The 13343-nt window shown below is 36.2% G+C and overlaps 1 protein-coding gene across 1 annotated transcript in view; it reads right to left on the bottom strand.

The window, feature by feature from the left end:
* The window catches only part of plekha2 (pleckstrin homology domain containing A2), a 115693-nt gene that overhangs the window by 6848 nt on the left and 95502 nt on the right, over positions 1–13343 (bottom strand). The window contains exon 11 of the mRNA XM_051922790.1: positions 993–1070. Coding sequence (XP_051778750.1) covers positions 993–1070 — 78 coding nt within the window. The remainder of the gene's footprint in view (positions 1–992; positions 1071–13343) is intronic.

Below are 13343 nucleotides of genomic sequence, written 5' to 3'. Positions count from 1 at the left end.
AGCATGAGCTGATTCATTGGGTAATCTGCTCATGTTTGGCCTTTCACACAGGGGTTTCTAGATTCTGTGCCATTTTTCTTGCTTTCAGCTCTATCATGTAAGCAGCAGTTCCAATTTCTATACACAGACTGTCAGCTAGTCCTTAATTGCTTCATATAAGAAGATGTTTAAAGCCTACTAAAACGTCTCCTCAAGCAAACTGGCAGTTTGACTGATTAAAATAGTCAATGTGATTGTCATACTCTATCCTGGGAAACCTATGTGGCTGCAGGTTTTTATAACAACCAATTTCACAGTCATTTTAATTTCCAAATTATTTAATTTAATTGGTAGTCTTTTTATTTGTTCTTCTCTTATTCTGCATTCAGAAGAGCAGCATGATTATAAGGAATTAGGAACTTTTTGTATTTTACTATAGCTTTAATGCTTTTTTGTTGTTTTCCTACTAATTTGTATTTTTTTATTTAGTCTGCTCCCCTAATTGTATCCTAACAATGACAATTAACAACCAGCAAAGCAGACACTCACCAAACCACATTCAATGCTGCAGAAAGCATAAACTACTTAAGCATTAGGCCCCCTAATGTACTCATTAGTAAGTAATGGATTATACAGTATAATCAGAACACTTGTAAAAGCAGAATGAAAAACCTAATGATGAAAATCCCAAAAACCAAGTTAAAAAAAGCTATAAATTATCCAGTGTAAGATACATACTGTACATGCTTGGTACATTCTAATAAAATTCACCAAACATAGTTTTGTAATTTCTACATTTACCCTAAAACTCAGAAACTGGAAAATAACAGCTTGTTTAATTAGTCAAATTAAAACCACAAACTGGTTGAAACAAAACCTTTTGCCATAAGACTATTTGTATGGAATACCAGCAGTAATAAAGGATCCCAAACACTGATTCTAAAACGTGGAACATAGTTAAGCATTGACACTAACACATCATATACATCACCCTCCCCATCCTCACTACTCACCTTCACAGGACCACGGAACTGCTGCAGTGCTGTACTGATAGCCTTGATCCAGCTGTGCATGTCTTCAGGACTATCTGCCTGCCATAGGAAACATGAAACATCCTCAGTTTCTTTATTCACCTCCTACCTTTTGCCACTAACTTCTCCCAGACTGAGTCACAGATCTCCTGCTCAATGGATTTGATTTTTACTTATCTTCAAATTAAATGCATTGTGATATTTTCTTACTGTCAGATACACTGAATAATTTTAAAACAGTTTGTCTGACTAATATACATACATAAACATCCATTTATTTAGATAATGTCAATTAAATTATCAAAACAGCAAAAATCATAATCGTAGTATTTATTAATGCATATACTCCAATGCTTTAAGGAGCTTTGAGGGGTGTGCCTATTCTTTTGGCTGGTGTGAGGTACCAAACGTTGAAGGTTAAATCTAGAACCAGGTCTGAGGTTCTTTTGTGTCTATGGTATTTATGATTTTGGCACAGCTTCAAAACACATGGATTACTTGGCCAAAACCAACTTGTTCCATTAAATACTGAATCTCTCAAATTCTCAGCATTTGGTGCCTCCTATTTCTTTCTATATGAGAACCTACGTTACTATCAATATTTGAAATGACAATTCTAAAGATACAAAAAAAAAACAAAAAAAACTAAGGACAGTCTATAAATTTCAACTGTGTACTTTTAATTATGAATATCTGCTAATGCATGTGAACTGTGACTTGTGTCAGATAATAATCTGAACAATAAGCTAATCACAAAGAAAAAAATAACCTTACCCACATCTGCATTTGACCTGGTTTAACAATGTGCATAAAAAGTACAGTAGACAGCTGTGGTAATCATGAAAATTGTGTTCACGTGGCTTTTTGTAAGCTGAGCATTGCTCTTATTTGATGTAGCTATATATATGGCATGCCTATCTACATTAATATAATTAAGTAAACAGTTTTTCCCCCTTTTTTTTTTGTATGGTTCTTGGCCCAGGTATCCCAGCAGATATTTGTATCTGGGACTTGAGGCATCCTACATAGAAGCTATTTCTCAGTTTCTACAATGCTATTTCACCACAAAGATGTGACTATATCTGCATGGGAATACTTATTGTATTAGTTCCCTGATGGGTTGTCTGTTAGATTTTCTGGAGCAACAAGATGGTTTACTTATTCATGCTTTCCTTCAGCTTGTTGCTGTTTTATTATGCATATTATCAGGAATATGTTAACTTTAATTTTTAAACTATTATTTTTATTTCTTTTGTTCATATTGTTATCTTTTTCATATTTTATTTGTTGCTTTTCTATGGGTTCAACTATTTTGTGGAGTATTTTACATGAGTACCACTATGTTATTATGGCAATAACCTCATTGGCTAGTCAAATGGTTTAAAACTTGTGATGTCACTACTGAAAAAACTATTATTTAGAGTTTCCTTGATTGTGATTAAGGGAGGATTTACAACTTATGATTTTGGTTTGTATTTTGGTTATCATTTGTGGAATGAGCTTTAAATGCCTTTTTGAATATTGTCTTCATTTGCCCCTTGAAACTACAAGATTGCTCTGTCACTATTTACACTCAAATATACAAACAAAATCATAATATGTATCACCTTAATGCAGAAAGGAAACCACCTTTATCATGTATGGATGTGAAATTGGCAGGTTGAGTCACTTCTTCTGATAAGACATGTATATACATCTCAACATCTACTGAATGATGCCTGGCCAGTAGATTATTCTGATTGTTCTTTCTGTGAAGATGTGCTTCTTGGCTTCCATGTTGATTGCATTTCCCCTTAATTTCCACTGGTGTCCTTAACTACAAGACTCACCATTTAACAGAAGGTATTTTGCTGGATCATCTTTATCTACTGTAAGCCTTTAAGATAGAAGGATTGCTTCCCCATTTAGTTACTTCTCTTCTAGACTAAACAAGTTCAGATTAAAGTATGCCATTTAGTTCATGGATACATTTTGGTTGCTCTTTTCTGCATGACATCATGTTTTGTTTCAGTTTGTTTTTGTTTTTTTTGATCGTGGCACTGAGACTTGTACACTTCAAATGCAGTCTCACCAATGTGTTACAGAAATTAGTCAGAGCTTAGTATCTCTTTAATTAGTACTTAATAAGTTTTACAATACAGTAGCACATTTTGAAAGATGAGTGTTATTGTACAGCCAGAGTTATTACATAAGCTCAAGTATATTATTTGGCTATTTTATCTTTTTGCTACTCTTTACATATAAACTTTCATTTTATGTTATTTTTGTTTGTGTTTTGTCTTTGTATCTATGTATTCAATATAATAGTTTTTATTGATACTGTATTGTTTATTAATTTTGCTGTTGTGTTTTATGTTAAGTATATATTTAATTTTACATTTTTTTCCCTGTCTTTGGTATGTAGAACCTAAGGAGATGGGGGGTTGCCCTAATTAGGCATTTGGGGTAATTGCCACTGCAGTGCTTAAGCTTAAGATGAAAAGAGATCTTCAGCAGAGCATCTTTGTTTTTGGATTTCTGTAATTTTTGATTTTTCATGACTGGATTTACTGCCTTTTGACCTATGCAGTTGTTTAAGGTACTGTTCATATTTATGTGATTTTTTTCATATTATTTTTTTCCCTCTTTCCTTTGGATATTTGCCCCATTTTTGGGCCTGGGCACACAGTAAGCCTGCCTTTTGAATTTGAGACTAGCCTGGCTGCTGTCATGAATCCTACTTTTTGGGCCCAGTTTTCCCTAAAAATGCAGGTCTACATTTAACACTAGAATCCCTGAAGCCTACGAAAAAACTCGTAACCCCGGGCCACCTTAAATTCCTTTGCACCTCTCCATTAGCGTTTTTTGTTTTGTAAATATGTCGATCAGCACAAGCAGCCTTCTATCCCATCCCCCCCACCACCACAGCTCAACTCGGGGGGAAAAACGTTCTCTCACCTCAAGTCTTGTTTATCTGGGTGTGAGGTGCCTGGAGTTGTATAGGGTAAATAATATATCGTTACTTGGAACACATGCGTTTCATGTGTGTTTCATGTCTACAATGATCTATGTAAATGTAGGATGACAGGAAATGTGAGAAATGCAGGAAATGTTGAGCACATGCCTAAAATAGAAACCTTTTTCATGTTATAGTACTAACGACAAAACTTTGACATGAATTGTATAATGTGTAAAGACTGAAGTCCAAATATCAAATAAACACTTTTACAAAAGGTACACATATAACAAAACGAGTGCACTTTTATTCAAGAATATAACCAAAGAAAAAGAAATCAGGTAAGGGTACAATGCTGACACAACCACTTGGGTGGTGCATTGGTAAGAACTGCTGACTCGTAATCAAGAGGTCGTGGGTTTGATTCTGGCCGCTTCTCAGACTTACTGTTTTGAGTAGTGAGCTGCTTTTATTGTTACTATTGTACAATAAAAAAACATACATTTGATTTGAGTCTGTAACAGCCAGTGTAAATTTATGGTACTTGTAAAGGTTAACGTTTTTTTTTTTTATTCAGTTTTATTCTCTCAGTCACGTTCACACTCCCCCCGATCTGACACTGCTGTTTTCAAATAAAGACGTGCTATAACAGAGGTGTACTCAGATGAGGATGAGGGTTCTACATTGGAGAAAGAGAACAGAAGCACTCCCCACAAGAAATGCCCACTCACACATAAGAACAATGCAGCTGCATTAGGTGTAAGTGCAAAGCATGGCACTGTTTGGATGCAGCAAGAGGTCGAGCGTCATCCTGCCAGTCAGTCTGCCACACATATGTCCTTTCACGAAAAAGCAGAGCTTATATATAAAAGTAAAATAACATTTGTATTTTTACTATTATGCTTTGCATAATAGGACAGTGGTAAGACATAATGGTTTTTAAATTACTCTGATCAATTTATTTGTCTTCTGGTGAATTAAAGCCACACTTGTAGCTTTCTTGTTATCAGGTAACTGCCTGATATTATGAACTTAACAATATGTTGATTGACAGTTTGTATATAATGTGCTTAACCTCTCTGAGTTCCACTTTTGAAATCGCACAAATGTTGCATCAGGCCTAGTACTAAAGAGCTATTCTTACTCCTGCTTTAAAATATGTAAACACTGAATTCATTTTTACTGCTAAATAAGGCATAATATGTATTTCATGTTCTGTAAAAAAAAACATTGTGAAATATTTCTCTAACTTATTTACAATGTCCCAAATTATACAATTTATTGATGGAAAGGTAAGGTCACAGAGTGAGTTACAGTTTAGGTATGTGGGCATACTAAGGCTTCCACCTTGTATGTTATTGGTGCTAGGGCATTAGACCCCAGAATGTGCTTAATAGAGATAGTAGCTTAAGACTCACTTTCTGCATTCATAAAAGGAAATGCATGGAAATGAGCCTCATTTTGTATTACTTTGAGATTAGGATATTCACTCCTATTTTGTTTTGTACTGATGCACCTCACGTTTATGTTTATCTTTTATCACACTGGTATTTCTGTCAAGCAGATGTTCCATCCATCCATCCATTATCCAACCTGCTATATCCTAATACAGGGTCACGAGTGTCTGCTGGAGCCAATCCCAGCCAACACAGGGTGCAAGGGAGGAACAAATCCCAGGCAGGGCACCAGCCCACCGCAGGACACACACACGCACACACCCCCACACACCAAGCACACAATAGGGACAATTTAGGATCGCCAATCCACCTAACCTGCATGTCTTTGGACTGTGGGAGGAAACCCACGCAGACACGGGGAGAACATGCAAACTCCACACAGGGAGAACCCGGGGAGCAAATCCGGGTCCCCTTACTGCGAGGCAGCAGCGCTACCACTGTGCCACCATGCCACCCCAAGAAGAAGCTAATACTAAGAAATACGAGTGTAACATGTTTCATTTTTGTGGTTAGTGAGTCTGAAATTTATCCTGATTCCTACTTTTGTGGTGACACTTGCTATGAACCAGCTGTGTTTGTGTTTCTCCCTTTCTCTGCCAGCATTTTTGTTTATCAGAAATAAACCATTGCTCAAGTAAAAGTGGAGTGGAGTCAATGTTACAATAAAAACTATTACGTTTAGCATAATAAATGAAGCAATGTTTCAAAAGATGCTCATTACATACAAATGTAGTTGGTCTGCAATATAAATGGCACTGCTATTCTAAATAAACTAAAGTATCTGAACCAAGTACGTCTACATGCAATGGAAGATTCAGAGGTTATGCAAAGATAAAAATGTGGCCATTTTTAGATAGATAGATAGATAGATAGATAGATAGATAGATAGATAGATAGATAGATAGATAGATAGATAGATAGATAGATAGATAGATAGATAGATAGATAGATAGATAGATAGATAGATAGATAGATAGATAGATAGATAGATAGATAGATAGATAGATAGATAGATAGATAGATAGATAGATAGATAGATAGATAGATACTTTATCAATCCCAAGGGGAAATTCACAATTCACAGTTTTCATATCAACTACGAAAAGAAATGTTCAAAGAAATTTAAAAGACAAAAGAAATGATGATTGCAATTAAACACTGCATCTATTTTTGGATCTGCAACATCATAACAAGAGCCACTAAAAACCTGGACTGCTGCCCAGAGCACACTACATTACCGTACTCCCACTTCACCTGTTAGGCACAAACACTTTAGAGGGTGCTCAATGGTGACAAATAAACAAAGAAGCCCACAAGCAAGTCCAAGCCCTACTTTCTGCCTCTTACTATACACTCTGAAAGTTAATGGTAAAGAATCCACAGCTGCTGATGCTTTTGTACATTTGTGCCCTGTCAACATCAGGAGTCCCTGGAGAACACGCCAGATGTTATTATGATTCGCAAAAGAGTAAAAAAAGAAAGTAGCCGTTAAATGAGATGTTATGAATTCACACTTGGCTAGTAAAGCATTTCAATATGTTTTTCAGAAACATAACCAACACAATAAAGTGTCAAACACAAATGGATGTAAGCTGTTTGGATAAGCACATGTGCCCTATTTAGCATTATGTGTAACCATGAATGGAAATGGGCCAAAACATGTCAAAATGCAATTCTAGGAACATATTCTCAAACCACAATCCACTTTTTTTAACATTCTAAACAGTCACCAGTGATGACAAAATCAGATCTGAGTGTTTTGTTAATATACACACCTTCAGCTGATTGATCTTTTATTTGTGGCTTGTGTACATATGAAGTATTTGACTGAGTGTCAGATCAGTTTTTTTTAATAATTCTCTCATCGCTCAATTTTAAGTTCACAATTGTGAACAGCTTTAACCAATCAAAGTGCCTCTGATCGCAAGGTGGAAACTGAGGCTAGAATGCCAGTCGATCACATTGCATGCTTACCCACACTCACTCTTACTAAATCAGTTTTGAGTTTCCAATAAGTCTAGTATGCATGTGTTTTGGAAGGTGTAAGAAAATCAAAATAACTAGAAATCCTACACACATACTGTGAGAATGAGCAAAATTCACACAGATATCAAGCCTGTCATTGGAGCCTAGATACAGCTCTGTGTCTCCACAGTTGTCAGACACCTTTCCTCATTGGCTTCCAAAGTCTGTTTTCGTACAAAGTCCTACTTGTGTAACACTAAAAGCTAAGCAGTCTGTTATGTCAGGCAACTAAAAAGACTAATATTTTATCTAGTTTTGACTGAGGAAAGGTAAGGTAAATGAAACCATCTCTGATATTGAAGAGGGGCAGAGAGTAGTAATATTTTTTATAAAACAATCCATCCATTTTCTGATCCTGCTTATTCCATAGTATTGTGGTGCCAGAGTCTGTCCTAGAAGGACTGGTATAAGACCAACCACAGATAGGGAGCTAATCCATCACAGGGTATGCTTAGGCACACTCCCACACTCACTCATACCAGTTCAGACAATTTGGGTTATTGTAGGAAAATGAAGAAAACCCTTGAAACCTTGGTTAGAATGGGCACAGTTCAGAAATGCAGTGACTGATCAGGGATTCTGGACCTGGAGCTATGAGACAGGAGTACTAACAATAGTGCCAAGGCACAGGGCTAATCTATTTTAAAACTGACAGTAAGAAACGTTGAATTCTGGGACCTGTAGTTCTCATCTAGAATAGGAGGTTTCTTTACGCCCTTGGGCTCACACTGTTGGGACCTTTGTCTATTGTAAAGAATTTGTTTTTTAGCATGTCATTTAAAACACGTGTGCAGGAAATATAGTTTATTAATAGAAAGTGTTAGAAACAGGTGCAAAATGCAGTTACAAACTGAACTCCTCAGTCTCCCATATGTAACATAAATTAGAGAGGAAAATCTGTGAAATCTATCAATCTATTAATTGAACATGCAGACCATTGATAACAAAATGAACTAAAATAGGAAGTGTGGCCAAACATTAGTGAATTCTCCTAATGAATATTAATTTGATACTTCTGAAAAGGGCTTTGTCTGACTGTCAAAGCTATCCATGATCAATTTTAATAAAGAAATCCAAAGTGTGTGCAATATGGTCATTAAGATGCATACAATGGTAATACAGAACTGAAAAGTGTATAATTCACCAGTACTGTATACTGTATGTTCCCATGCCCTGCTTTTCACTTTTTGCTTACCTTCATAAAAATAAACATTCAGTTGCTTTGTAAGCCATGTGTGCACTGCCTTCTTCAACTTTTGGGATTCAATATTGAATTGGTATGGGTAGCAGCATGAAGATTGGGCTGTCAAGCAATAACAGAAACACCCTAAGGTGTTTGCCCTCAGAGTGAACACCACACCTCTGGTTTCAGCTTATCATTTGACATGACACAACAATATACACTGATTGTTGTTTGACCTTTAACTTAATTATAATGCCTGCAGAATACTGCTCGCTCCTATAAAGTTTGGTGGCTTGTCTAAATACAGATATAGCTGGTTAAGCCTCAGGCACTAGGTTACCACTAGCACTTAAATGCAGGCAGTGAATTGTGAAAAAACAACCTTTGCACTGAGAGAGAGATGACTCAGTGTAAGTAGGCAAAAAGTCAGGAAATCCAGAGCTTAATCAGGAACAGGCAGGATTCAGTACAAAAAGTATGCAAGAAAACTTGCACAAGGGCAAGGAAAAATTGTACTTGAACAAGGAACAAAACATCAACATAAAAAGTCAAAAGAGCTAGAAGTACTCTTAGAACATGCTTTAACAATCTCCTTAACTGGCTCTAAAAACCTTAGTGTATAGAAAAATAAAGCAACATCTTAAAGAATACTAATTATGTAAAAGAAACTTCCAGATAACTATAGTGAAAATCTGTGTTGCTCTTATGAATATGATATGCCTAGCAGTAACTTATCCCCTAAATACCGAGACAGTTGAACTTACCAGGACTAACAAATTATGTTTTTAAATTTTGGAAAACTATGCTTGTGAGTGAATTCAGCACTTCGGCTAAAATAAAACACATGTACTGTATAATACGTTCAGTTGATTGAATCCTTTATCTCAATTTCATTTTGTGTTTATAGCAAATCACATTAGATAGGAGGCTATCCCAGAAAAAATGCACTCCCAAGTACATTATCTGATAATGTGATTATATGTTTCTATGGAAGTCATAGAATAATTTGTGCACATCACTGATTCTCTATAACTGACTTTCATTTTTTACATTCATTTAAAGTGTAATTCCCATCTTCATAATCAAAAGACCATGAAAACAAATCCAGTAATATAAACAGAATCATCATAATAATTTTTGCTAAGCCTAAAAACACTCTTTTGTTTCTTTTTTTCATAGTATTCAAAGGCAGACTTGAAAACCTTCTATAAAAAGTTCTGAAAAAGTTTATATTCTTACAAGTATAAAACAAACCGAAATTTCGTATATATGTCTAAATCACACATTGCTCAAAACAAAATCTGTTCTTACGTCCAGATCTGACAAAATGTAGGTTTACAGTACTGCATGATTTCAATTTAGACAAAACTCTGTCAGCCTTTAGATGCTTTTGCGATTTTTTTTGTGTAACAAATCTTGTGCAAATATAAAAGTGAAAACAATATTACTATTAAAATCTATCCATATGTATGTGTGACTTCCTGGTATGATGGAGACTGTCAGCTGTTCTTGACAGACAAAGCAATAAATCTCTAGCTACCTTTGTGCAGTGTTGTTCTCTGTGTCTGCACGCTGCATGTGTTTGCAGCTCAGAGAATAGCCAGGTCTAGCCATAAGCAAATTGTGGAAATACAAAAGCAAAATATAAAATGTTAATTTTTAATCAACAAAGGCCAGCAGGACATCACAACACACCATGCGAGTGCTTGCCACAAAAACTCATGTTATATGAATACAGTGCACAAACACATAAGTTACTCATTTTATTTAATATTTTTGTTAAGGTGTTGGATGGTATCAAAAAAACAAGCTCACTGCATGCTGAAAACCTTTGAAAACTCAGTTGTTTGGATATTTGACTTAAATGCAAATTTCAGTATGTACTGTATATGTAATGTGTAATTTCAGCCTGACAGTTCCTTACAGCATCTAGGTGACGCAAAGACCTCTCTATTGATTTTCTGTGCTTTTTTGTTTTTGCACAAATAGATCATCACTGAAATGAATATAACTCAGCTGATACTTGGGCTGCCATGCCATATGATTAGTTACAAGTTATGTGTTCTGATATGCCAATTTCAAAATCACTGTTAGATGACTAACTTCGTTTTCATCAACAATTTGTATCAGAACAAAGAATCTCTACTTTGTGGATTTTTGGGGAGTGGGTTATTCTCAATGCACTTATGATGTACAGTAATCCCTCGCTATATCGCGCTTCACCTTTCGCGGCTTCACTCCATCGCGGATTTTTATATGTAAGCATATTTAAATATATATCGCAGATTTTTTTGCTGGTTCGCGGATTTCTGCGGACAATGGGTCTTTTAATTTCTGGTACATGCTTCCTCAGTTTGGTTTGCCCAGTTGATTTCATACAAGGAACGCTATTGGTGGATGGCTGAGAAGCTACCCAACTTACTTTTCTCTCTCTCTCTGGCGCTGACTCTCTCTGATCCTGACGTAGGGGGTGTGAGCAGGGGGGCTGTTCGCACACCTAGACAATACGGACGCTCGTCTAAAAATGCTGAAAGATTATCTTCACGTTGCTACCTGCTGTGTGCAGCTGCTTCCTGAAACGACATGCTGCAAAGTGCTTCGCATACTTAAAAGCTCAAAGGGCACGTATTGATTTTTCTCTGTCTCTCTCTCTCTCTGCTCCTGACGGAGGGGGTGTGAGCTGCCGCCTTCAACAGCTTTGTGCCGCGGTGCTTCGCATACTTAAAAGCCAAACAGCCCTATTGATTTGTTTGCTTCACTCCTTTGAAGAGGAAGATATGTTTGCATTCTTTTAATTGTGAGACGGAACTGTCATCTCTGTCTTGTCATGGAGCACAGTTTAAACTTTTGAAAAAGAGACAAATGTTTGTTTGCAGTGTTTGAATAACGTTCCTGTCTCTCTACAACCTCCTGTGTTTCTGCGCAAATCTGTGACCCAAGCATGACAATATAAAAATAACCATATAAACATATGGTTTCTACTTCGCGGATTTTCTTATTTCGCGGGTGGCTCTGGAACGCAACCCCCCGCGATGGAGGAGGGATTACTGTAGTTGTGTGAAAACACCATCAGTGTTGCTGTTCTTTCTCATACTGTGTTCAGAAATTATACCCATTATACCCACTGTCTCTGGCTTGCACACACTTAGTCAGCTGGTATGTCCCTTACTGCTTTAAAGAGGATCATCTCCATATATTATATTGTGACAGGTTGAGTAGTTTTCTTAGATACCTAATAAAATGGCCACTTGTATCTCTACATCAGAAATTCATTCACATGTCTGCTGGGGTCTGTCTGAAGTATTCTTAATGCCACAATACTGTGGTAATTTGTAGGGGAAATAGAATCTGAGTATGTAGTGGTTGCAACCTGAAATGAAGAGTATAAAAGAGGCTGAAATCAACAATCAAAAATGTGTCAGTCTGTCAGCTTTATTTCAGTGTGTATACTTGAAGGATAAATGCGTCCTTCTTTTCACTTCTGTAAAAAATAAAATCAACACCTTTTCTGACATTCCATATTTCCTGTCCAGTAAATGTTATGCCACTTTCATTTTCTTTTTATACAGGTTAAGAATGCATATGCATAATGCAATTTTTAGTTATTTTTAAGTGTGACTTCATTTAAGGTGCATCAAAGCCAGAAACGCAGTGGTAAATTTTAAACAGGATCTGAAGTACATGCTTTTATTAAAAGTCTGGTGAAGTACTGTTTCAGTCTCAAATACCATTAAACATCTGGTATTTATTAGTAGTTTAGGATGAAACAGAAAAGCATATTATGTCAGTCTATGTTTTTTTGTACCAGTTTGTGACTGAATGAATGTCAACGGGAATTTCTTTGTTAAGAGTATTTTTTCCATGTGAGCATTTTATATAACTGATTTCTCTGTACTACATGTACAAGATAAACAAAGTTTCTGTTTTTATTTTATATTTACTCCATGATCATGTACTGAAAAAAACAATTCTTCCAAAACAGATATAGGGTCACAGCTATTTTTTCTAGTAGGTCTCAAAATGCCTACTAGAAAGTCCTATGTTCTATATTATAAATGCTTATGTTTTCAGCTGACAGTACTGTATGAGCTAATAATAGGTTGTCTCCAATTGGAGAAACTATTCAAATAGAGCTTTGTTAAAATAATCTAAAACAAATTAAAACATGCAAAAATGCTTAGTTACAGGGCAGAATCATGCCACTGTTTTCATTCAGATGAGAGCTTTGTGTTCTTCACAAATGCCAGTTTTAAATCTTATTTTAGCAAGTCAAACACTACATACATTTTCCCACACTTAAAGTGTGGTCAGCAGTATCAAGTCTCTATTTCATTTACAGCACCACACCAGTACATACTGTAGTTCTAAACACATTGCAACAGTGTGACTCGATTTGGTTGAGATGGGCCAGCAGTTTCCAGTAAATCACATCTCTATAGAACCCTACTATATCCAGTGTTTTTCACTGTGAAAGATTCATCTATCTGTTCATTAATTTTCTATGTCACTTATGCAACTGAAGGTCACAGGGAGTCAGTCCTTCCCTTGACAGCACTGAGAGCTGTAGGGCATTACACCAGTGCACAACACACACACATGCACCCATACTCAATCAACTTAACACATACTATATGCTGCTGGTCTGTCTGAGGAACACCAGAGAATTCTGAAGAAAATCAATATAGACATTTAGACAGCATGTCCTAGGCTTAGACTCTGAAGTTGTGAAGACG

Source organism: Erpetoichthys calabaricus, chromosome 1 (genome assembly GCF_900747795.2).
Source record: "Erpetoichthys calabaricus chromosome 1, fErpCal1.3, whole genome shotgun sequence".
Lineage (NCBI taxonomy): Eukaryota > Metazoa > Chordata > Cladistia > Polypteriformes > Polypteridae > Erpetoichthys > Erpetoichthys calabaricus.
Note: the sequence above shows the minus strand (reverse complement) of the source record. Positions and strands in the feature narration are given on the sequence as shown.